Below are 27,141 nucleotides of genomic sequence, written 5' to 3' on the forward strand. Positions count from 1 at the left end.
CAGCATGAAGGCAAGCAAAGGCCTTTCCCATAGTTTGGTGAACTGTACCAACTATAGCTGCTGCTGTGACACTCCCACAAATCAGCTCAGCATAGAGAAAATACTGCTGCAGCCTCTCCCTGCTCCTCCCTTTTGCCAGTTCCTGCTCTTCTCTACAAAGGCTTGTGAGCTCCCAGCACTTTCTCTTTGCTGCTCCCCAGCCCTTGGCCTGTAAATCCTGCTATGCACTGAGGTTGTTTCATTCAGGTTTCAGAGCCCAAGGCTGTAATCTGGATCAAGAGCAGGCTCAGGGCATGGACCAACCCCTCACCAAGTGCACATGGTAAATGGGCTACTTTCTATGGTGGGTAAATAAACAAGTAGTGACTTGTACCTTTCAGCACAGGGCTTTTCTCTTGGGCCGATTGTTTTGTTTTAGCATCTTTTCCCTCCCTGCCTTTGACATGCACTGTGCTATTCATTCACCTGCAGAGCATGTCAAGAGCTCACACTGTCACCAATGAAATAGACGTAGCTCCTTTAGCTGGCCTTGGGGGACAGGAACCACCTCTCCTCTGTCACCTTCCCTGTTCCCAGTCATGATATATTTTATCCCACATTAATTGTACTTCCTCATTGATGCTGTAACCAGCTTCATTTCCTTTTCAGTAAGACATTTAAAGCTGTTTATGATTTGGTGTTCTGGTGTACTGCCACTGCAAACACCAACAGCTACCTCATGCTTCAGGATATGGTGATTTTATTCCCCAATTGCCCATTACTATTTGGTTTATATAATTCCCAGAGAACTGGTATGAAGAAAAAAAGTCAGCGTGAAGGGCAACCTAACAGAGCTAGGGTAGTATCGAGGCATCACCTTTATTAAATAAACAGAGCTTTAAGGGTGGTAGGGTGCCACATCTAATAAATACCCTGCTCCAGGGCTCTGCTGAGCATCCATCCCCACTCATCCTCTTTGTGGAAGCCTCTTTCCCCCCTTCTGCAGGCAGGAGAGGAGCTGCACATCCTCCTCTCCCCACATCCTGGGAGGAGCTGCCGCTGTGGGAGCAGTGGAGGAAGCACCCAGGGTCAAACAGGAGGCAAAGGCAGCAGGGCCCCAGTGCCCCCTACCCAATCTTCTGCTGAGATGACGTTCTCCAGTGGCCACAGCATCAGAGGACAGGGCAGTTAAGGGGTACTGTAAAGACAAAACAATTGCCCTCTTCCCTGTAACCACCTTTTAACCCACATTTGGGTTAATGTGACATTAACCCACTGTCACATTAAATAACATCACAGTAGTTTTCAGCTTGCTCACTCTATCACAGAAAACCTTTATCGCTACCTACAGACCAGGTAAGGGAGGACATTTTAGGTTTCTACAGTGGCACCTGTTTATCTGTGCCAGCCAAAACCTCACAAACTTCCTAGAACAGCAAGTGCCTGGCTCCACTTTCATTCTTAACTCCAGCTACAGAGGGACTGTTTCTGAAAACCTGTTTTGTAATTACAGTGCAGGATACAAACCAATCTACTTCCATACTGGGCTCCTTTAATTACAATTTATATAATTTTATTATGATCCTTAAATTCTCAGTGTTTCTTGATGCGGGACAAATCAAAGCTTCCAAGCTCTACCTAGGCTAACTACCATACCTGCAGAGCTCTGCACACAACACAGTACCTTTACTTCATCTTCAATAGGTGAATTTTCTTTTTCACTGAGCTGAACTAGTACAAAATGCCAGAGAACCCTGATCACGTTTTTCTTCAGTGAAACTAATTTTGCCTGTGCTCAAACTTAGATGAAATTAATTGCAATGAATAGATCTTAAAAGTCCCTTTTCTCCTTACTGCTGTCTGAACTTCTATTTGTCCTTGGATGAACCTTCTGGTTAACAGCACAATGGATTTCCACTGATTTGTTGGGTTTTTTCCCTCTTTCCCATGTATCTAGTTTATTAAAGAATACAGCTTTTTTACAGAGAAAAAAAAAAAAAAAACAAACAAAAAGCCAACAAACTCAAAACCAAAAAAAAAAAAAAAAACCCAAAAACCCCAACTACCTAGAATACAACCAAATGTTCTTGCTTTAAAAGCAATTCCTGCAGCATTTCTGGAAAACAAAAAGGAAAGTTAAATGAATGCAACCAAATACAAATACAAGTACCCTCAAGTCAAGTTCTGAAAAACGTTGTCTCCTTTGTTTTTCCCCAGGTCTGGTAACCATTCCAAGTTTAACCTGCACCTACCTATTGTGAAGCCTTAAAAGAAAGGCAGAGGGTGTGTGAGATGGGGTAGTAAGGGGGAAGACTAATTACTAGAGCAGTTTCAAAATCATTCAGTATCTGCAGGTACATCAATTGTGAAAGACAGCAAAATCCAGTACTTTAATTCAAGTTGAAGGTGTGCCAGACCTTACTCTGCACCAAGCAGGTGCTGTGCCCAGGGGACATCACTGAGGTGTGGAGGTAAGTCTGACTTCATGTGACAACTGCACATCCTCAAGGACCTCCATGTGCTAAGCTGCTTGGTCACATGCAGACAGCAGCACTATACAGAATCATGGAATTATTAAGGTCAGAGAAGACCTCCAAGATCATCAAGGCCAACTTTTAACTGAACATCACCCTGTCACCAAAACTGTATCACTGAATGCCACATCCAATGACTCCACCACTTCCCTGGGGAGCCTGTTCCAATGCTTGACAACCCTTTCAGTGAAGAAATCGAATTAGACCCATAACTCTGGATCATCCAGAAGTATCAATTTTAGCAATGTTAGGAGAAACTGTTCACACTCTTCTGGCAAACTGGAAGTTCCTATGCTCTTTAATTCTCCCACCAAACTTGTATTCATGGCAGACTCTCTCTTCCCTTCACAGCACCCACTCTCCAGCCCAATAATTGCAAAAGCTTTCTGTCTGCAGTCCTTAAAAAAAGCAAGCAAAAGAACAGAAGAAACCAAAACTTGTTTCAACATTGGAGCTTTCCTCCCCCAGAGTAGATGATCCTTGACTCCGTGCTATTTACATTTGTGTATTAAATTTTATTGCCAATTCATCATTTCATTGAAAAATAGTCTGGTTCTGCCCTTTTCTTGTACTTTTTGAGTACTCCTTGCCCTTTTCCTGCAGCCCAGCTGCAGTGTGAAGGGTTTGGAGTGTACCTCCAAGGCCATGCCCTACCCCTGATGCACTTCTGCTGCAGGCACAGTAGGGAACCAACACGGAAAGAAGAGGGAAGTCCAGCTCATACTTTTTCATCCTGAAAGCTTTGCAAGAGTCCTCAAGGATACAGGAAGCAAGAGGTACTGAAGTCCAAGACAGTACTGGCTGCATCTATGACAAAGGCATAGAGCACTGGAGCACAAAATAATTATTTTCCATAGGAAAGAAATATAAATTGTTCTGCAAAGTGGAAATGAACCAAGAGGCTGTCCACTTCTACTCTTAGGCAGGTAACTCAGTAGCAACTGAATTATCAAGCTCTGATCAAGTGCTTTCAGAAGGCTTCTGGACTGGAAGTTCAGGTTTGGGTTGGTTTTCCTGGTTGAACTGACTGGAGCAGTCCAGATCACAGGTACTGGGCATCACTGATGGTACCATGTTGAAATATTCTCCAGTCACATACATTTAGATTAGCACCATTTCTCTCACCCCAAAGTTCAAACATGCAGTTTTCCTGAGCTTTAGGACCAGTTTTCCTGAGCTTGCAGTTCATAACTGTTAAAATTCAGTTTAAATAGCTCAAATTGTGGTTCATAGCTCCTTTAGAGAGGAAAAGTGCATCTAGGAGAGTCACAAAACATTTCTTCTGAAGAGACATTGAAGTTCAACAGCCATAGTTAAAAGTCACCTTGAACAAACAAGGCAATTGCCAATAATTTCCACTGTTCCCAGCAGCTCAGCTGCACTGAAGAGGATGTGTGAGTGGAAAGCCTATCAGGCAGGACTTGCAGCTCCTCTCTCCGCAGTCAAACGAACATTAAAGACAACTTCAGGAAATCCAGAACTCATCCAGCAGTGCTTTAGCAGTAACACGAGGAATCCTCTTCCCATAGAAATACCACTGCAGGGCCGCAAAGATGGAGTGGACAGAGGTGCTGCTCTGCTGTTTCTGAAGTTACAGTGGCAGCAGCAGCTTGTTACTCCTCATTTCCTCCCACAGCACACTTGGGTGACAACACTTGATGGCTGATGTTGGAGAGTGCAATTGAAGTTATTACAAGGCAGCCTACACACTTGCTTCACCATCTGGATGACCTTTCTAAGGAGAAACACACCCAAAATCATCTGCAGCAGCCTATGTAACCCTGAGAATGTTCCTGAAGATCCAGTAATACATAAAGACAGGGAAAAGAGCAGCTATGACTATGAATTTATGGAAGCAGCTACGGAAGTTCAGTGTGTTGGCAACAAGAAAATCTCCCGCAAAAACAACTTAAAATGATTTTATTTTTTAAGTATATTAGTACAATATTTACAAAACCATTTCATGTTTCATAAATAAAAACAGTTTCTTGGGTAAAGACTATTTAGATCTATAGCTATTTAAAATGTCTATATATTTATATATACACACATATGTACACGCACAAATGAAAGAATACAGTTATGAACAACTTTGGTTTAAATTACTGGTGGGAAAGGGCTGGCTGGGTGTACCAATGACTTTTTGAACTCTCACTTTTAAATTCCTACCTACAAGAAATCCAGCCCTTAATGCAACAGGATGGTGGGTTTCTCCCATTTCTGGGTCCACAATTCTGCAGCCCATAGCCAGCCACTGAGCTCCTCAGGTTTTGACAATTCCTAGGAACAGCTTGGCCTGATCCCACGGTGACACAGTGGGGTTCTGCTGCAGTTTGCTTTACAGAAATTAACATAAAGCTACTATACATAATTGTTTTTATAAGGCAGAATACCTCAACAGAATTCCAGGTGATTTGGTTTTTTATTCCTCCACTGCTAAGACTTTCAACTTACCAGAGGGAACCACTAGTTATAAACAGGGAGCACTGCACAATACTAAATTAGAAAAACTTTTATTCTGAATTGTAATGGAGAACCATCTCCCATCTTTAGTTAGGTATCACTGAGATTATGGAAAAACCTGCACCAAAAGATTCACCTGTAAGAGCTCAAACCTTACATGAATCTTCCCGCTGGCAACATAGGACAGTAAATGTGAGCCATACACAATTCTCTTTATCGCATGGGTGACCCTCTTCCCTGTGTCCAGTTCCACTGATCCCAGTGAGGGCTGGCCCACAGCTTGCTTTAAATGGTTCAATCCAGCAGCCTTGGCAAGAGGGACAGTTATGACAGCACTTACTATAAAATCAGACATCCCAATTTTGCTTTGTTGAATTCTTAATGCGACTCGGAGCTCAACATGCAGAGACCCAAACCCCTGCAACATGTACCCACAACATGGATATGAACCTTGGTTTGTAACATTCTATTCTGAGAAGTGCCAAATTACTCAGGATCTTTAAAAACATGGATTTTATTACGTGACTGTTTGGCAACAGCTTTCCAAACCAAGTTTTAAAGTGTTAGAAGGAGAAAACCGTCTGTGCCTTTGAAATACAGTACCTTAGTACAAACAGGAAACAGTGTCAAGATTTCTACAAAGTATACACAAAGTCCAAGAGCAGCCAACTATATTGGAACAACTCTCAAAACAGCTGTAAAACATAGCAGAACTCATGGAATGTGCAAGTCCTAGTAAACTGATTTTTAACCATACCATTAGATATATACAGAAACTGAGCTTCCTCACTCCTCTTCAACTCCTCTTACTTTTTATGTGTTTGTGATATAATGGCAGCAACACAAACCTGGGCCAGAAATTATATAGCTCTTTTCCATTCAAGAAAACAAGGTGTTAAATTCTGTCAAAAATACACTAAATGGGAAGCTCCTATTTTTATGAAGCATCCACAACTTTCACAAATTCACTGAGTTAAGAAAGCCTGAAATTGCTTCCAATTCCACACACTGCACAACATGAACACACACAAGAACCACATTCAGCTTTAAGATTACCAGCTCCTGTGCTCTGTAATTCCAGTGCTGAATTAGGCTCAACAACTGAGCAGTTTCTCATCAAAGGATACAGAGAAGGCACGGAGAGCCCTCTCACTGGACAAAAATATCAGCCACCAGAGCACACATGACTACTGTCCACAGAGAGGAATACTAATGTCTCATGGAATTAGAACTCTGTTAATAATTTCAGGAGAGCTGGGAGTAAACTCTGTACTTATGCAACTTTGTGTGTAACTTTGTATTTTTTTAATAAAAATTTGCTGAATGTCAGGAAAGATGTATTTGTACAATCTCTACTTCCCGCTTGTATCATACACATAAACCATACTTTGTCCATGCACACAAATAAAGAAAAAATAGTCTAAATGGTATTGCAATCTCTGGGCTCAGCGGGCCCATTATCAAAGCAGTGACTAATGATAGTTTTTTAAAATAATACCACTAAGGATTACTGCAGGGAGACTCTGTACTGGGCAAACAGTGCTTTTTATATTCTCACCCTCAACCATCCCATATACACCATAACAATAGAAAATAAAGATCACATGTGGGCAAACACACATGTTCCTTGCTACAGCTGCTGTGACTATAAAATTATGTCATTTATATCAAAAGCACTTTTGCCACACATGCAAAACAACTAGATTCCTGAATTTCTTCTCGATGAGTAGTGCATCTTCAAGGCCACGGTGTATCAACAACGGTGTACTTTTTATATATGCATCACATAACTCTGCAGTTCTGGGAATTTAAAAAGAAAGAAAAATAAATATTGTTTGGGAAGAACAGCAATGTTTTGTGCTGCCTATGCAAGTCAGAGCTGACAGGCTGTTTTTTTTTTTTTTTTCCATTTCAAAATTGAAAGCACATTTAGCATTCAAACAGTAGAAAAAGGTGTTAGTAACAGCAAGTGATGTTTCAGCATCTCCACAAAAGAAAGGTGAACACTGTGTCTTGGAACTTTCACTTGTGAATGTGAATACGCTGAATTGGCTCACAGGCTCAGCTGTCTGACCCACCTGTATTCTAATGCTAGTTTACTTTCACATGCTATTTTGTAAGCTGGTCAGCTTCAGCATCTGATTAATCCCTGCTTTGGTCTGTGTGTGAATTTTTTAGGGAAGGTTAACACAGAAGCAGGTAAAGCTCAAAAGGTTATTGCCTCCAGCGTGTGAGTCAGAGCATTTGCCTTCCATCTGCAAAACCTTCTGTCACTGGTTAGGAGCCATCTTTCAGAGCAGAAGAAACAGACAGATTTCTAGCTCTACCCTAAAATTAAATAGGTAGTTGACAATTTCTATGCTTCTGGAAGCTCCACCTCAGCACTAGAGGGTAGGTTTTCATAACCTAAATGAGACCCAAGAAAAAACAGGCAACTTATTTAAAATTGGATCGCCAAGCAAAATTCCGCCTTGTTCTTCAGCAGGATGAGGTAACTGCAGAGAGCCCACCCTGATTTCCCTTCTGGTCTGCTCTGAATGCAATGGACTGGCAAATACCTATTTGTTTCCTGCTCTGAACTCTGTCAAGAATAAGCAGTAGTCAATTCTGGAGCAGGCCATGCCTTCCACTCCATCCAGCTCAGATTACACTAACTGGTATGCATTTATCAATGTGTTTATGAGACACCAATGCACTTGTCCTTTGTACTGCAGAAGTGCTTGTATTCCTATTGGTTTAGAAAATAATTATATGAGATATTTGGATGAACCAAATGTAGTAGTCATAAGTAGCACAAATCGAACAGCACACGGTATTTGTAAGGAAACCTGTTTTTAAAACTCATACACCTTTTTCCAATTAGAGCTAACTAGTATCTCATTTATTTGCTCATTTTCAATTCATGCCTCCTAGAAATGGCATGATATAAAAGTATTTCAAGTGAGCTAACAGATTTGGAGTGAGTTTATTCTTCCTCCCAAGCTGCAAAATGTAATTGAATGCAGGAATACTAGGCTAAGAGTCTAGTGATATCTCATGACAAGCTTGCTCAGTATTCAGGGAGAAACCTAAGTAACAACAGCATCAACAAATGCTTTTTTATCCTATTCCCATGAAAAGTACACCTGTTGAATAGAAAAGACTCAATAGTATTGTTTTCATTTTCAAACCTTATCATCTAGCCAAAAATTTAAGCTCTTCAATTAGAGCAATCTGAAAAATAATAAACTGAGTGAAATCTGACTGGAATACAATCTAACAAAACCCAGAGAATTCAAGTAACACTTAAAGAGAAGGAGAGGAAGTTAATTTTAAACCACTTTCCTGTGAATTTCCATTGGAGATCACCAATTAAATGCAGAGAGAAAGCTTAGTTACAACAACAATAAAACAAACCACAAACCCAAACAGAACAACCCACCACCAAGGAAACATTCCATGCATCTTAAATACTACATGAGCAAAAAGGAAACATAAACCTATTTGACTTTCCACATCCGATGAGAAACACAATATTGCACAGTTCTCTCACTGACTCATTCTCTTCACTGTTTAGGAATACATATTCTTCCCCTATGTTTGATATGGGATACAGGTATTCTTTCTTTTCAATCAAATATAATTTGAATAAGAACAGCACCTGCTCTGAAACCTGTCCTCCAAGTTTCAGTGAATTAGCACTGGGTAACTCTAAACATCAAAACCCTCAAATGCTTAGCCATTAAAACAAGCATCTGTTAGACTTACCATCATTCTAACATCACTCCTTTTGCATCTTTAAAAGTCAAGAAGATGGATTAGTAATGAGTGAAATAGAAATAAATGCTTCACAGTTAATATTCAGGTTAATTCTAAAATTCATTTAGAACTTGCTACTACTCAGCATGCCAATTAGTGAACATAATAGCAGAAAAAAAATTCAAAGTCATCCCTTTTTCACTGTAGATTTCCCTCACCTTAAGTGCTATCAGTCTCCCAACATCATGAGAGAGGTTCCCCAACCCAAGGAAATATGAGAAGAATAGAGTGGCAAGCATAGATTTTGCTGTGATAGTTAAGTATTTCACCCAAATAAATCTTTATGAAGAATTAACATCAGTTTTCAATATGAGACCCTCTTCTTCCCTTAAAAGCTGGATATTTTGCAAAGCAAAGAGGGTGGACATAATATTGTGAGATACTAGATTTGTCCTAAAATAGTCAAAAGAGTGCCTCTGGTTAGCAAGCACTGTGGCATAAAACAGGGAGTCTGGAGCTGCAAGCAACATTTCATTGAGAAATCAGACTCTTACTGACTCACAGCACCACATAAGTTGCCACACTGATCTGCCATCTTAGTGTTCTGGTACTGGGAACTAGATCCATCTTTATCCATAATTAATCCCTTAATGAGAAGATAAACCTTGAATATCACCTACCATTTAGTGGTTCTTCTACAGCTTTCTGCAAAACATTTAAAAATATATATATGTATAAAAAGCCTTCATGTTTACTTTTGGCTGGCCACAGTTAAATTACTCTAATTGACATATACAGTAAGTAGTGATTCTACAAAAATGAAGAAAGCTTAATGTTAATCAAATTAATGACTAAAAGTCTGAAAAAAATTATATCAGTCAATAGCTGCATTCTCCAAGTTGTTTTCCCTTACTGTGATGTTTACCCAAATGAAATACCCTTAGGTGGCAGCGGAAGCCATGCAGATACTACTTTTAAGCTCTAAAACCTAACTGATAATTTCTGTCATTTGATCAATGGTTAGTAACAAAGCAGCAGGACTAAAAAAGAAAATAAAATTAGTAGCCAAGCAAATCAAGTGGAATCTCCTCCGAAAGAAATACAAATACATGACAGTTGCGCATTTATTCTAGACAATCATCAGAAACAACCCATGCAACCTACAGAAATGCTAAAAAAAAAAAAAAAAAAAAAATCAGTACTTGGTTAAGATGGCAGAGTTCAAAAACAAACCTTTTCTCCCTTCAACTCAGGAAAATCTCAATAATCATTTTTTAAGTGTGCCCCAGTGTCAAAATGATGCCCTTCACCAATAATAGGTTTTCCATAGTCATTAGATGACACAGAATCAAAGTGTATTCTTAAAATTACTTCACACCTATTTACTGCCTCAAAGCACAGCAATATAGGCTGAAGAGCCCTTGATGGAAACAAGCAGCATGTTAACACACTCCAGATTCCACCAGGTCTTTCCCTAGCAGCCCTAAGTTCATGAACACAAATTATATCACCTGAATTCCTCTGTATCTAGCCCTCAGCTATCTGCAGCTGCAAAGAACATATGTGTACTTGCTGAGGTTTCCAATGACCTCTAAGTTTTAAAATTTCTTTTGATTTCATTCCTGTCCCCAGTTCAGAGAGTAACATGATGTTCATGCTTGTGTTGCTGTGGCTATTTATTTCTCAATTCCTTGTTGCCATGGAAGACCACCTTGTGAGGAGAGCAGCTCGTAAAGAGAACAGAGCTCTCACCAAAGGATGCTATTTTGCATGCTGGTTTGTAGTTCAAACTTTATTTACAACCAAAACTAAGTTAAGGGGAAAAAACCACCCTCCTCTTGCCCTGTTTATTTCCATTCTACAAGTAAGCACAAGGATGTTAGGTAACAGCAAGATTTCATTTTGAATGAAGCATACCTTCAATTCACTTCTCAGTTCATTTTTGTAACATCTCTTAACCTCTTTTCCTTCTATTTTTTTTAAACTCTGTGCACTTATGTTCCTTCCATAAAGGAAGACTAATCCTCTGAAATACTCTTTCTTACAATGAAAATGGATGAGCAAAAGCAAAGGAAATAAATAAATAAAAAAAAAAAACCCCAAAACTAAAAATCTCTTGTCCCAACTGCAGTCAGCTCTCACTATTAGAAACCATCTTCCTTCAACAGCTGGGTCTCAGGCTCTAGACTGGAGACCTGAAAATGTGTCTCAAATGATGGCTGGCATCCAGGAGGTGGGATGAGTTAGTATTTGCCAGATCCCCTTGCTGCAAGGAAGTTTTACTGGTATTCTACAGCTGCACCTCTTTCCTTGCTTCTGGAAAACACCAGAAATCAGGCAGTTCACATACATGGATCACTCAAAAGCACCGTGTAAGTCTGTGAAAATTAATGTTTTGGAAATGATTATTCTACAATTCCAAACTACAAACTGAAAAACCTTCTTTTAAAAAAAAAAGGTATTTTTCAATTTGTTCTGTGTCACCTAAAGACAAGCACTTTCTTTTCAGAAGGTCTCATCCAATTAGGGGGCATTATAGGAAAAATCAGAAAAAAGGTCAAGGTTATGCCATCTGTATAGCCAGGAACTGAAGAGAATACCAAAGGGTTCTGGTGTACAAGACCGCAGGAAAAAACCTTTTTAGTCTTTCTTACAGGCTACCTGGATGTTTTGCACTCAAGTTAATGAAAAAGCTTTTTAATAAGGTGAGCAAAATGGCTTTTAGATATTCAGGTGGAAGAGTGCATTGTAAAAGAACACCAAACTTCCACCACCATTCAGTGACAGCAATGGAAACTCCATTTGGGCTGAACAGTCAGAGTAGCCCTATGTCAGGGTGGCAATTACAGTACTACAGACACACTCAATAGGGACAATGGAGACCACCAACTCACTCAACATTAGACATCTGTTACACAGCCAGAACTGTTGCTTGCTACCAACCTGGTCTGAATTCGAACTAGTGAAGAAAGGTTCAGTATCTCACTACAATCCCCTGAGCCATCTAGTCACCCCAAATTTATTAATTTTAAGCTTACCCCTGGACGAGGATGATCTTTCATTCTGGAACCTAAAATAATTACAAAAAAGTGACCAAGCAGATGAGTAAATGTCACAATCAACCAAATAAAAACATAGAACCACAGAATTGTTAAAGTTGGAGAAAACCTCCCAGAACATCAAGCCCAAGCAACCAGCAAGCCCAACCCAAGCAGCATCACCACCTTCACCACTAACCCATGTTCTCAGGGCCCACACCTAAATATCATTTCCAATGATCATGATTTCACCATGTCCTGGGCAGCCTGTTTCAATCCTTGACCACCCTTTCAGAGAAGAAATTTTTCCTACTGTCCTATCTAAACCTTCCCCAGCAGAACTTGAGGCCATTTCCTCTCATCTTGTCACTTGTTACCTTGGAAAAGGTATTGTCTACTGATAAAACTTGCAACAGAGTTGTAACACAGAATTGGATGTTAAAAAAGGTACTTAATTCTATGATCTGGAAATTCTTAGAGCCTCTAAGCACTCTTCTGTATCTTATCATGTACAGCGTGTGAATTGCCCCACTAGTGCAGTCAGCTCTAAAGGTGAATTAGGCTACACACTATTCATTGTGCTTATTTTGGCATGCTAGAATCTACACCAACAGTAGTGTCTGACTTCTTCAGGCAGCACAATGAAACCAGAAATGCAACATTTATGCAGACCATGGGCACACAGCATTGAAGGATATACTATACAAGTATACAGAAGTAAATCAAAGTCAATAAAATATAAATTTATTGTTGTTATTAAAAGTCTTGATTCATGTCTGCCATATTTTTGACTCAATTTATCTTAGATATCAAATATTAAGCATTCTACCTTAATTTCTTCTCTACTGGAAGTTCCCCCTGTCTCAGGGTCTATTTCTGGCTATGACCACACATGGTGTGCACACATTAACCTGGAAGACTGCATGGTTCAGTGCAGACTTGTGACTGCACTCGCTGTAAACACTTTAGCAGCTTGAGTCTGGAAGCAACATCTCCTCAGTTGCAGAGTTCTATGTCCACAGAAGGTGGACAACAAAGAGGTGTTTGAAGAGCCTGTGCACAGCTTGAAACAAAAGTCATTCTGACCCAAGCTGTAGAGTCCACGCAATGTTATGCCGTGGTGTGCCAGCATTCCAATCACACAGCATTGCTGAGTTTTGCTTATTTAGCACATCTTTAAATCTCTCATCTTTTTGAGATCTGATGAACAGATCCGTTTCTGAAACAATGCCTTGCTATTCTTTTCTCCTGGGTTTTAAAATTAAGCAGGAGGAAAACCAGGGCTCACTAAAATAAAAGGTGTGCATTCAAATTGCTCTTCTTTTAACCTACTTCTAACTAGTGCCAATCAGTAGGCAGATCATTGCTTCTTTAAATCCGTGTTTTGATAGGCTTTTGTCACCACCATCCCACAACCCACTCTACAGAATCCTTTACACCCTTTTGCTCTCTTCATTCTAAGATCCAGCTGGCCAACTGTGTAAATGCAGAACTTAAACAGCAACATGCCTCCTACAATTGAAACACCCTTACTTAAGAAACCTGGCTGTGTTGATCTTGAAATAGTTTATGATGATAAACTGTGGGTTTCTCAACTCAAGATTCCCCACGCGCTCTAGGAAACAAAGCCAACACATACAGACAACTTTTCAGGAATTTTTACAACTATGTAACTCTGAAATCACACCTTGTGCTCAGATAAATTATGTCTACTTGAAAGGAAAATAATTCAGAATATTAGGTGCTACTTACCCATAAAAAACACGTAAGGCAGACTACACAAACTTGCAAAAGCCATAATAGCTAAGCCAGCAATCAGAACAGATGCATGTAACGGAGGGCAGGCTGGGAAAAACATGATAAAAGAACTGTATCAACTGACACAAAAAAACACAAACTCTTATTTTCAGATGTAACTGCTTAGTAAAATAAATAAACCTGATAGACAGGCATGTTCAATTTCGCTTTCAAAGCTATTCCAGAACTATTCCTGCATCTTTATTTTTTTGTATACATTCTTTAGTGATACAGAGGCATTTACTGATTTATCCTGCTTAGCTGAACTATTCTACAAGTTTAGGTACTCCATTGTAATTTACTGCAATTGGTAATGTTCTTTCATTAAATGTATTTTAAGTTTACACTTCCATCTTCAATTCCAACTGTTCTGGCCTGTAATAGTTTTACATGACAGAATACAATACTGTTGTTGTTACAACTATCTGTCAGCTCAACCCAGGATGAGATGCTTCTTCTGACAGTTCAGGGTCACAGAGCTGAATCCCCAGAGATACAGGTAACACTACCATGTGTGATCTGGAGAAGAACACCCTGAAAAACCTAGGGACACTTTGCATTTACAAGCATTATAAAACATCCTCCAAAAAATCCTTGTATTAATGCTTTACCAGAAATCACTCATCAGTTTATTTTACTATTATAACTTACAAATACTTCTATAAATACTAAACAATAAGCATAAAATTCAAATCACTGCTCCACTGAAAAGGCTATCATTTCATCCAGATTAGACAAATCTTTAAAAATCACTTCAATAAGAAAGAGGTCTTAAATCCCCAACAAATCTAAAAGAATCTAAAATGAAAATCTAAAACGAAGAGTATCTGTGCAAAACAATAAATCAGGAACATAAAGTGCCTACAAGGAACATAAATATGCATTCCCCTACTAAATATATTGCCAAGGACAATTAGTCCTAAATTGACCCTTTTATCTGCTGTGGGGTACTCTGGTGGCACAGGGTGGCAGGGAGGTGACAAAGGCAGGCCAGGGACAAGGGACATCACTGTGTGTGGTGGTTAGCTGGTGTTTCTTCACCGCAGGGACAGTTTTTCAGTGATGAAACAGAGTGTCAGCCATAACCACACTTACAACAGCCCAAGAACAATTCCAAGTTTACTGTTTCTACATTTACCTTCTTAATGTGTTTTAATGGTATTAATTGAAATATTAATGGACTCAGTTTAGCAAGGAATTTCTGATTTCATCACTGAACATGTGAAAATTATTATTTAATTTCTAAATACCCTAGGCCTCAGTAAGAATAACAATAATAGTCACCCAAAATTGACACTAACATGCAAAATTAAAACAATTAACTTTTTTTTTAATGCAGATGCTCACAGAATGCAGTCATGAAATTGATGTATACAATACCTCCTTTAGGCTAGTCTTCTTTCACCAGATAAAAAAGCACTAGCACAGTAGTCCTAAACTACATTTACAAAAGTTATTAGCTAACATACCATGTAGTGAAGCATTTTCATGAAGTTTTAGCGTTAGAAATAAACAAACATCAGGTGTAGACAAGAGTAAAAGGCACACTTTCACAGAAGACTTAACTGCTTACCTGGGACACACAGTGCAAAACCAACCACAGCAATTATAAACCCAAGAAGTTTCAAACCTATCAGAGCCAATGTTGCCTGCAGTAGACTGTCAAAAACTGGAGAAAAAGAAAAATTACAGAATTTAACTAGAGACATAAAAGACAGGTAATTGCATAAAGCCAGAAATCAGATTCTCCTAAATTCTAAGCTCAGCCAATTAGCTGACAACAAACCCCACAAGTCACTGCAAGTCAAGGCTCCTGTATGTATACACACACATACAATTATATATATATAAATAACATTATAAACAAACCACACTTAGAAAAAAATGGAGCCCACATTCTCAGAGCTAATTATTCAACCTGGTCCCCAAACCCAAGGAAAGGTGAGCAGGAATCACTCAGATGTGCTACCCTAAATCTCACTGTTCCAGCAGGTAACTCCTACTTCTTCTGTGAAGCAACTCAGCCCAACAAACAAAGGCTAAACGTTTTGTTTCAAGGTACTATAAATGTGATGAATACAGGATGCTATTGTAGCACCTGCTTATAAAAATCAGAGTATTTTGTAGATTACGGGAGGAGCTCAGTTTTTTCTATCCATACGTTATTGAGTAAAGAAATACTCACCAATTCCAAACATGACGTACTGAAAAGGTACCAAAATCACAGCAGGGATTACAATTAGGCCAAGACCAGCCTGATTCTGTACAGTATAGCCATCTGCAAACATTTATGTGGGAATCAATAAAATCAAAATTGTTAACTGGATTAAAGCATAAAGCAACAAACATAAATCACTGGCATCACCAAATTATCCACTGAAGGACCAGAAGTCACTCTCTAGTCCCTAATATTCACCCAAAGCAGTAGGACAGAAAATATATATAAATTTTGAGTCAGTATCTTCCTCTGATCACTTGAGGGCCTGACAACTCCAATGTTGATTCTGCTGTAGTCTGTATGGTTTTTTTAATTTAAAAAATAGTAGATTGCAGCTAATAGGTGGTACTAACTTCCATACTACAGAATTGAAGAGATTCTTTTCCGCTCTTATTCCTTTAAATTAAGAGAGTAATTTTAATCACTTACCTGGGATAAAAAGAGCAGCGCCTACACCAGCTACAACTGCAAAGATGACAAGTGCTACAATAGTGCACACTTTCCTCTGAGATTCAATTTCATATTTTAATCCTTAAAGAGATAGAGAGGAAAACAATCAGACACATAGATTCTCTCACTGAAATATACATATTTATGACTTGGACTGTTCCTAAAAAAGAAACTCAAACTCATAACATCTAAAACTATTTTAAACTCCAAAGATTTAATTTGTTTTTATTGTTTGATAAATGATAAGGAAAGGTCACATTTAAACAGACTTAATGGACTCAGTAAAAATTGTACAAACCAGCTGGTATAGTGAGATATTGGATTATGGATATCCTATAACTGATGATTTTAGAGTCTATTGTACAAATAAGGATTGTGATTGTTACCCTTTTGTATGCTATATTTGTAAAATCTGCCAGGAACGGTGGTGGGTCCATAGTTATAGAGGTACCCCTCCTAGGGGTATTTGTAAAGGGTGTTACCAATTAGAAAGAGAACTGACAAAGTCAGTCCTAGAGATTGGAGAAGAGAACGGCACCCTATCAAGGGAATCCCAAGAGTGGTGGGAGGTGTTTACTAAGGGGGCTAGGCATGAAAATTGTTGTTACCACTCTAATGAACCAATTCCCCTAATTGTTCAAATTATAAAAGGGAATTGCCGGAAGACTTTACCTGGAAATCAGTGTAATTCACCGCAAGTGAAGGATAAGAATTGGGAATCATTCAAAAAGAGGCAGCAAAAACAGAGTAAGGGTCCTCCTGAAGAATATCCTTGCTGCCAAGAAGATGGTACACCTCGCGGCTCGAAGCAACCGGGTCGGCGAGCGAGGCAGAGGGATAAGAAGCGGTGGAGGAAAAAGCCCTCAAACTGGGACAATTCAAAGGTATTTCAAGAACTGCCTCAAGGATACTGATTTCCCAAGGGTAAAGGTGAGCCCGGCAATAACATGTCAAACCAAACAGTGGGAAGGGGGAAATAATGATAATCAAGTTCTGGGGCGGTTTGGACTCCACCCTTGCTGGCAAATTCTGTACATATTAGTTATATGTTGTACCTGGCCTGTACAAGGGGACTATGCACACCAGCCATTTAATTGGACTCTGACCAAAATAGACCAAGGGAAAGTTGTTAAGCAAAATGCCACCACTGTAGCTCCTACCTTTTTAGTTACTAATGAGGACTTGGTGAACTCCGTGTGGGGATGGAGTAAACCTGACTTCCACACTATCTATTGGTGTCCTAGTTCCAATCCTGGGAGGGGATATTGTAATTACCCTGGGGAATATCTGTGTGGATATTGGGGCTGTGAAACCATAGCAACTGCCTGGGCTGTCACCCATCCAGATAAATTTTTACAGGTCTCATGGTATCCTAAAGGATGCAAAGTTCCATGGTATGGCACTCAAGGAGAAATTCTGTATATGGGGAATTGCAGGTCCTGTGATATTGTTGTTACTAGGTTTGACTTTCGGACCTTGCATTTTTAATAAAATCATAGACATTGTAAAAGGAAAACTAGAGGCAGCTCATCTAATGCTTATTAGGGAGAGGTATGAAGCATTGCCCAGGGACTCAGAAGTAGATGAAACCCTGGTCTTAAGCCACCAAGAGTTAAAGCGTTTTAATGAACAAATTGGTAAAGAGAAAGAGGAGGGATTGTAATAAAAAGGTCTTTGTTCATCAAAACGAACACTGAAAGAAGGTAAGAATTTAAACTGAATAGAGAATTTCAGACTGTGAGAAGAGAAAGAGGAGAAAAAAAGGGGGGGGGGGCTTGATAAACAACACGTATTCTGCTTAAGAATTGTGCAAATGCAGCTAGCATAGAAGACTGTGTAACTAACTATATACAAGCTAACTTTTAGGCCAAGGACAACCGGCAAAGAAGATAAGGAGCCTTCATCCCTATGACCACCAAGGGCAGAGAGAAAAAGGACCCCCTAGCAACCAATTGCACCGGCACAGAGTACATCGAGAGAAAATATGTCAACCAAAAAAAAAGGGGGGACTATAAAAACAAAAAGGTCAAAAGGGGAAGGTGCGCCGTGGCAGAGTGGACACTCCCCGGCCGCCCAGCGCTGTTTTTTCTGCTTAATACCGCTTGCTTAATAAATTCTTGTTATTTGATTTATCTATAATTAGCCTCCCCAATTGAATTTGTCCATAACAACACTGACATCACCTCTGTCCCCAAAGGAACTTAAATCCTAAAAGCCAATCCTGTAAACAAAAGTCCAAAAAAATCCACCTCAAACAAACCCACACAACACCCCCCAAAACACAAAACCAAGGAAACAAACATTCCCGAACAGTACACAGAAGAATCATGCCCAATTTAACAACCTATTTAAAGGCATAAGGTATCATTGGTGGATTCCCAGGTTACCTAAAGGAGTACAAATTAAAGGAAAAAAAATACACCAACACAAAAAAAAAACAACCTACAGTAAGTACACCCATATTTATTAATTTAATAATTTTCAACCTTGGACCATGGATGGACCTTTGAAGAGTCACGTAAAACTGCCATAGGTTCAGGAAAAAGTAATAAAGGAAGTTATACATAGATGGCTGAATATGTATGTGATTATTACAAATCACTCTGAGTGCAATTACTTTCCATTTCTTACAGACTTGACTCTTAGCTGAAATGTTTCTTTTTTTTGTTTATTTTTTAGAAGTCCATAACTTTAAAAAGGCTGAAAAATCACCAAGGCTGAGGTATCAAATTGCACCATCTGAAAGACCAAGACATAAGGCACACTCTGCATTGCACAGATGTAGGTCAACAGTGTATAATGAACATCTAAGGATGTCTGTCACTGGTGAATTGATGTACTGCCTCTAAAAATATTTAACGAAAGCATGGATGTCAGCGTTAAATTATAACTAAGCCAATGCTAAAAGATTAATGAAAATAGTTACATTACGAAGTGATCACACCATCCTTCTATCGTAATGATTTTATGGCCATATAATCAAACATTTTAAAATTATTCAATAATGTCATGGTTAATCAACTGTGAAGAAAAGCTTCACACACACCACGCCTCTGTGTATTCTCTGGATCAACTCCCACATATCTTTTTGATATGAGTACCACCTTTCATTTTACATGGATGCCTATATGCATGGAAATGATTTCAGGACAAATCAGCAACTGCCAAGAATTAAAGAGTAAATACTTACCAATAACACTTAACTGAACTATACATAAAACAACAAGTAAGCACATCAATAATACGATGCCAACCCTTTCCGCTAGAAGGAACCAGGATCCTAGAGAATAAACAAAGAAAAACAGAAGGAAGAGAACAAAAAGTGAGGCTATTTGCTTTGTAGTTATCATTCCTCTTAGGCTATGCTGTAGATTGCCCAATACTATATGCAATTCAGCATTAAGAATTTTAATAGGCTAAGAAATCTATGTCTTCTACCTTTGTGTTTTTCTGCGTGACAACCTACTTTTTCAGTACTTCCAGCCATCCCAGTATTTTCCAAACTGGAACTATTAATTTCCACTGGAGCAGAGAATATGCTGGTGCTAGGTTTTGGCACTACAAGCTACTGAACTGGTGGAACTACAAAAATCTCTGTAAATCAGAAAAACAGTATTTAGGCTAAGCAGAGAAGGTATGAAAGGTCCAATCTGACGCCTCTTCAGCTATTCTATTCTACTTTGAATGGTAGTAACTCCAGAAGAAATCTGGATGTGTGGTAAGGAATACAACAGCTAGCCTAAGTGAGAGGGAAACAATTTTAAGTCTTCCAACATTATCCATCTGGATTTTTTTCCCCCTGCATTTTGGATGCCATAAGCTGTTCAGTCAGTCATGCTTTAAGACCCTGTAAGCCACTTCCAACATAAAATCCTGAAAATATCTCCATTGAACTAGAAAATACAGTTAATTCTTGCATCTCTGCTCATATATTCATTCAGGCTCACTCAGTGGAATCCAAAGTCTCCACTTCTTACATTATACTTTCCACCATTCCTCTGCCTGCACATTTGCTTCCGAAGAAATGTCTAATCTTTAATAAAGATGCATATTTGTTGCATTTTTCTCTATACATAAAACTTGTATCTGTTACTCCAGAAATATGTAATTAAATAGCAATACCTCACAATTTAAAATGCCAATTAAATACCCTGAGGGCAGCTTTTAAGTTCACAAATTTCCCTTTTTCCCTCCCCTCCTCGCACAAGAGGTCACAGAAGTAGATACAGTGCATACAACAGAAATACAAGGCAAACAGTAAGCTGAAGGCAAGAAAATGGAGAAATAGTTTCTAACTTCTAACTCATCAAAACAAGGGTAATTTATTGAATTGTATAAAGCAAGGCTTTTTGCTTCATTCGCAATATTGAAAAAGCAACTAATATTGAACAGTAACTTCAACACACAGTGGCCACTCCTTAGGTAAGCCAAATCCCAGTGATGCTGTTTGATGCAACTGAGAATAATTAAAGAAAGTAACTGCAAGCAAAGACTCTGAGAGCCACTTCATTTCCTCTGCAGCATTTCCAGCTGACAGTATCCCGTATAAAAAGAAAGCAGCCAAGAAGCCTGGTATCTGCTGGGGCTTCAGCGTGCAACACAGAGCCACGTGTGGTCTGGTACTGGAGTCCAAAAGAACTTCCTGTACAGAACTGCTTGCAATACTACAGACACATGCAACATGCAAGGAAGAGGAACTGCTGAAAGCATTTTCCTGGAAATATACTTCCCTTACTCTGGTGCTTCATAGTAATCAACTGAACTGGCATAAAGCAGTGTTTGGAGAGCCAATATAGGGCAGTCAGTTCCAAGCTAAGAAGAGAGACTTCCAGACTAGGGGAAAGAAAGTGAAGAGAAAAGTAAAGGCAAAGGAAACAGGGGAAAAAGGCAAGGAAGAAAAGAAGAAATGAGAAGGATGAGGAAAGAAGAGAAGAGAAAAAGCAGCAAGAAAAGAGATGATGAAGAGAGGAAAAAGGAAATGGGAAAACTTGACAGTCACTCTCCTGGATCAGGAAAGTGTGTCTATACACAACAATGAGGGCACTTGCACAGAAATCTTGCTCACACTCTTACCCACTGCCTAGGTGAATCGAGGAGTTCTTTAAGAGAGATGGAAGATAGCTAGCTCTTGTATGACTATCTTCATTAAAGCATCAATTGGAACATGTTAGCAGTGACAGCATGAATTAATTGCTCAGAAATGACACAGTGAAGACTGGTACAGGATTTCCATTATCCACTAACCCTTTTCAAAACTCACTCACTACACTTTCTTCTATTAGCTTATTGTCTCAAGAGTTTCTCTAGAACACTGAGGAGGAGCAAGCAACAAAAAGTTGTGCAGAAGAACTGAGAGAGAGAGCAAGCGACTGATTTCCTTCACCCTCAAACCTAAGTTTTACATTTTCTAGCATATACTCTCAAACCTAATGCAACCTCAAAACTATGAGTTTTTCACTAACCACATTTTTCCTCTGGCGTTTCGTCACCGCAACTGACAACTAGAAAATGAAATTAGAAACATTATATCAGTTTCCTGGTCTGTTGTCTTTATACCAATTTCAAAATTATAAACACAGAGAAAATAAAACTTGCAAATGGGACTTGATTCTCCTACATTCTCAAGCCTTGCTTCCTCTTCTGGAGGGTAACACTGAATTGCATAAACAGTCAAAAAAGCCTGAGTAAGCTGTAAGAGAATGAAGGAAGTGGAAACTGTGTATACCTCTTCCCTGTTTCTGCAGCATTCTAAGAAAAGGATTATATTCTAGCAGCTTCACTTTCAGTGGCTATGCCCTTCTCAATTTCAGGATCACGTTTGCTATGCAGGGTATATGGTTAACTCAATAACTAGACCCAAATGAGAATTACACAAATATCTGCAGCAGGACATAAGCAACATCTGTTTGAGCTTCACAAATATTTTATTGTGAAATGTGAAAACTAGTAGCAAAACAAAAAAAAAAATTCTAGAGTGCATGGGTAAGGTTCCATGTGCTACACATATGCAACACGTTCAGTGCTTCCAAGCAGCTCTCCAGAGGCAAGTCTCCCATGCAGAACAGATGGACTGGGCACACCTATGTCCAGTGAAACTGTCATGTCTGCATAGCATGGACAGATAACACAGGTACAGCAGAATCCAACAGCTGAGGCGCTGGAGAACGTGGGCTGGGACTGACAAGATAAAGTCAAATAGCTCCCTAGATGAGAAATTAATTTAGTGAATCTCATTCATTTTAACATCACTTTAAACACCATCTTTTGAAGATGACATTTAATGCTAGAAAACCACAACAAGCTGCCATCTAGCAGTAGCATTTTCAACCTCACTAGAAAACTGCCTACTTTCAGACTGAGTTTTAGACCGCTTAAAACAGAATTTCTATTAGTTCTACCTGTAGTTTTCCAGCAGAGTTAAAGGTTGCAAGAATCAATTCTTCCAAGAAAAGATCTCTGCAGACACTGTGATGGATGTATACATTTCACTATTATGAAGATGATCAGAAATATGTCACGCAATAACATGAGAATGCTGAATATATCAGCATAAAAAAGATGTGGGAAAGCATAGATTTTCCTATATGGGACCTAAATCATGGTCAGACATCATTACAGAATGACAAAATGTGTTCAGATCTTTCCCATAGAAGCACTTCTCTCTAATTTAAACCAAAATAAGCCATATCAGCTTACAAGTTAGAAAGCCTGGGTGCTACATATTTTGGTTCTCACTTTAAAGGAATACATTGCCATGTTCATTATTTTTCTCTTTCCCTTAAGATTTTGCTTGCTTTCCCCTCCCAACAGGTTCTGAAACAATAGCAGGCAACTCACCTGAGCTGTTTTTAAGTTCCATTTTTATTTCTCCTTCGCTGTTTGATTCTGTTACTTTACAGCTGTAATTTCCCACAGTTGCTTGGGCACTGTCAAGCACCAGCGAGGCCACACCCTTGATTAATTCCACCTGGGATAAAAATCTTGCAGACGAAAATGAGGGATCAATGTTAAACTTCTTGTTTCCTCCATGGTAAAAAAAAATTGTAACTCCTTGTTTTTTCCATGTAACAGACATGGCATTTTCATTGTTCTGCTTTAGGTCAGTCACGTAACAAGGTAAAACTACAGTTTTATTACAGTCATTTTTTTCCACAATACTTGTCCCAGAAAGTGACAACTGGGCAGAACCTATAAAGAAAAATGAAAATTGACACATTCAGAATTATTTCTTAATACTCAAAAACGAAGAAGAAATAATTACAACAAGTGAATTGGGAAAACAAAACAAACTCTCCAGTGAAATCACAAAAAGAGTATCATGCTTTAAGGGATCAACAGAAGATGAAAAAAAAGGAATTATTATACTTACTTCACAATTCTAATTATACACAAACTCAAGCCATTCTCACATTAATTTAATCTATAGATACCATAACATATCATACATTTGAAAAAAAAATTGAGTTGTCATTTATTTACTTGGACACTTCTATTTCGCAAGGGGAAATACTGTCTGGTTTCTGCAAAGCATACAGCTAACATTAACCACAAACTGTCCCACTGATGTTCAGCGTTTTGCTGCTGATCACACAAGTATCTATACACTGAGCTACAGGCATCAGTTCCACACAAGCTCCCTTTACAGCTCGTTAAGGAAAGAAAGTCTCGCTATTACACTTCTGAGAAAAGGCAGGGCAGCTTAGTCAAGAAAGCTTTGTCACTTGTTCCCTCTTATCTCTGAAGGTGGAGCCAAATGCCCATAGGTTTAGATCATCTCTTGCAAATTCTCTCTTTTCCTTTCCAGTGGAGAATGTGCACACACAATACTATATATTAAATAAGATTACTACTTATTATTTGACTGATTACTACTTAGTATTTGACTGCATACACAACAGAATTGAAAATGGAGAATTTGTAAAAATCACCAACCTGTATTACAAATCACTGTGACTAATGTCTCTAACAATCACATTCAATGCAGGTAAGGAAAAATAAACACCTCAAAGGATTACGTTACCACTGCTGGGTTTTCCCATCTCTCTCCCACACTGCACCACAGTTCTAAAACAGTAGCACTGACTAACCACTGTTTCAACAAAGACCTAAGCCCTATGCCAAGATTTTATCAGAAATGAAGATTCAATCATTAGTTCTTAAGAATATCAAAAATTGTAACAGCAGTATATAAATTACATCAGGAACCAGAAAAAATAGGTTAATTAAACTAGCTTGGCTGTAAGCTATGAAGGCTTTGAATATTTTATTTTCTCTATTTTTCCTTGTTTGTATGAAATCATAACAAAGTTTAATAGCTTTCTTCATAGTAATTGCTCCCCAAAACCATTAATAATCCAAAATGCTTTACTACATCCATCTGATAAAACCAAATATGGGAAAGGATATGACAATCCCCTAATACTGTAAGCACTGAGACTTACAAACTGGAATAGTTCCAGGTACTTCAGAGGAACTACTGATACTTACATATATAAAATCAGCTCAGAATGATGATATGTATTTAATGACTAAACTTAATTTGGGCAAGGGGAGAAAGAAATAAAAAGGGAGGGAAAAAAAGTTATGTCACTATTTGCAGTAGTTTTTTTTTTTTTCCCTCAAATCAAGAGTCCCAGATCACATTAAAAAAAAAAAAAGACTCCTGTTTTAAATACCACTTTAATATTCTAACACTATTTCCTGGATTACTATTGAATATCAAAAGCTTAAAATAAACTGGCTCTGTATATCTTATGCATGACAGCACTGTGAAGGAAGAAGTATTCTCTGGATTACTCATTGTGTTGCATTTTTTAACTAATAAAGCAACAAAAGCAGAACAAAGGGAAACTATACACAAACCTCAACCTATGCCCTAATAAAAATCAAACTAATACAATTTAAACCTTCAATGGTTCTTTGTGAAATAAATTTCACACTTGTTTCACACTAAATCATGATAATAACTGTTGGGATTTTTCTTCTTTTTCAGAACCAGCATATTTACATTTTTGAGGGCTCTGTCCTCTGCGACCCGGCCGCTTTCACGGAAGAGGTTGTGCGGCTGCTCTCCCACTAAAGGGAGCCCCACGGCTTCCTGCAAATGGTACTTCCACTTCCAACCTCCCAACAATTCTGGTGGTAAGAGGAAGCCAAGAGAACGCTCTCCCAACAGTCAGCAAATCCTGCAGGCAATGGATTACTGGGTGGGCTCTTCGCCTCCAACTTTCTCGTAGATTATCATCTTAGAGGTGTCACATGAAGGTGGCAATTTTAGAGCCTTAGACTACGCAGCGTGGGGGCTTCTGAAGAACTTGCAGTTGCGAAGCTGCCACAGAAAGGTTCTGCACACGCAGAGCAAATTCAGATCTGCCATACACGGCAAAACTGGTTAAGTTTGGTCAGTGCACCTGATGGGAGCCGGCCCTTCTCACCTCCTCATGCAAACCATGCTGACATTTAAGCCAGCCTACTGCTAACCCCGGAACCCAGACTGGGATTTCGACATGAGGTTTAAACACTCAAGTTTCGATGTACTGCTTCCTGAAAAAACAGTACTACAGCACCTGCACTCGGTGAAATTTTTTTAGCTCTGTCCCCCCACCGAGTTTCTTCTCAAGGCAGAGAAATAAGAATTTAAAATTGTGCGATGTCAACGGCACTTCGACGGCACACAAACCTAGATCCTACAGATAAAGAAAAGCCGTCAACCGTAGACCCTGCGCAGCGGGGGACCAGCGTGACTCTTTCAGGAAAGCACACGGAGCTGAGCTGCCCTAATGCACAGGAGCTGAGGAGCAAAGCTCTGGGCACGCTGTGTCTCCTCTCCCCCGCAACTTCTGCGGGGAGCAGCCCACCGCCAGCCCTGGGCACAACGCGGGGAGCGGCGGCGGCTGAATGACAGCGGGTGTTGTGTGCGTGTGTGCGTCCCCGCTCCTTCCCAAAGGATGGCGATCTACCACTACGGACCCGCAGTCCCACATGCGCCAGCTGCCAGCAGGAACAGCCGGGAGTTCCGGGCAGGAGCGCCGCGAGTCCCCTCGCCGAGCGGCGGGAAGACGGGCGGCGGCCGCTCCGCCCCGCTGGCTCCAGGACCGGCCCCCGCCCGCCGCCACCCGACCCTCCCCTTCCCGCGGCTCGGGGGGTGACTCAGCCCTTCCCTCGCACCGGCCTCGCACCCCGGAGGCCCCCCACCAGAGACACCGCCGCGGTACACGCGCCGGGACCGTACGGGATGCGCCTCGGGGCGATCGTTGCGGCCACAAGCCGGAGCAGTCAGGACGACGAGGGAAGGGGAGAGAAAGGCAGAAGGGCGGGCGCGGCGGGCACTCACCTGCGCGCAGGGCGCCGAGCAGCACGGAGGCGGCCAGCAGCCACATAGCGGAGCGGCGGCGCGGCCCGGCGCAACGATGGCTCGAGCGGCGCCGCAGCGGGCGGGCGGCGGAGGGGGAGGGAGAGGGGGCGCCCGCGCTGCTGATTGGCTCGCGCCGCTGATTGGCGCAGAGGTGGGCGCGCGGGGCGGGCCCACCTTCACGGACAGCCCCCCTTCCCCCCCCCCCCCCCCCCCCCTTCGGATACTCTGCGGTAACCCGCGGGAGTTGTGCTGCGATAAGGCTTGGTTTTGGTGATGTTTCGTGCCTTTTTAAGGTGATTAGCAGGACGTATATCCCACGCCCGGGGCCGCAGTGTTATGGCTCGCGTTTCCCCGCACGCACAGCGTCGCGTTCGGGGCCGGGTAAAATGGCTGCCAGGGGAAGATGCCGGCTCCAGTAAAAGGGGAAACGTTACATGGTGACTCCTCCACCGCTTTGTTGATTACGAAACATCTTGATTTTTTGAAGGGTAAAAACCCCATTGGGGTGGGCAGAGCCGCGGCCCAGCGGGAGTGGGAGAGGACGGAGGGAGCTCTTCAGTTTTCTCCGTC

At 40.3% G+C, this 27,141-nt stretch overlaps 1 protein-coding gene across 6 annotated transcripts; it reads right to left on the reverse strand.

The window, feature by feature from the left end:
• Window positions 1–4,416: 4,416 nt before the first annotated feature.
• Window positions 4,417–26,666, reverse strand: CD47 (CD47 molecule). Of its 6 annotated transcripts, XM_054001771.1 has the most exons (12): window positions 26,551–26,665; window positions 23,055–23,405; window positions 21,680–21,718; window positions 19,408–19,497; window positions 16,197–16,298; window positions 15,735–15,827; window positions 15,123–15,218; window positions 13,505–13,597; window positions 11,753–11,784; window positions 9,395–9,419; window positions 8,724–8,751; window positions 4,417–6,776 (listed from the first exon to the last, which is right to left on the reverse strand). In XM_054001771.1, exons 1-11 carry the CDS (start codon window positions 26,594–26,596, stop codon window positions 8,726–8,728), a joined length of 993 nt encoding a protein of 330 aa, XP_053857746.1. In that variant the 5' UTR covers window positions 26,597–26,665; the 3' UTR covers window positions 4,417–6,776; window positions 8,724–8,725. The 6 variants fall into 6 exon arrangements, with proteins under 6 accessions (XP_053857746.1, XP_053857777.1, XP_053857768.1 ...); XM_054001802.1 differs by lacking the exon at window positions 9,395–9,419; XM_054001793.1 differs by lacking the exons at window positions 8,724–8,751; window positions 9,395–9,419 and having other exon boundaries at window positions 26,551–26,664.
• Between the last annotated feature and the right edge of the window lie 475 nt (window positions 26,667–27,141).

The sequence above is a fragment of the Vidua macroura genome, chromosome 2 (assembly GCF_024509145.1).
Source record: "Vidua macroura isolate BioBank_ID:100142 chromosome 2, ASM2450914v1, whole genome shotgun sequence".
NCBI classification, from domain to species: domain Eukaryota; kingdom Metazoa; phylum Chordata; class Aves; order Passeriformes; family Viduidae; genus Vidua; species Vidua macroura.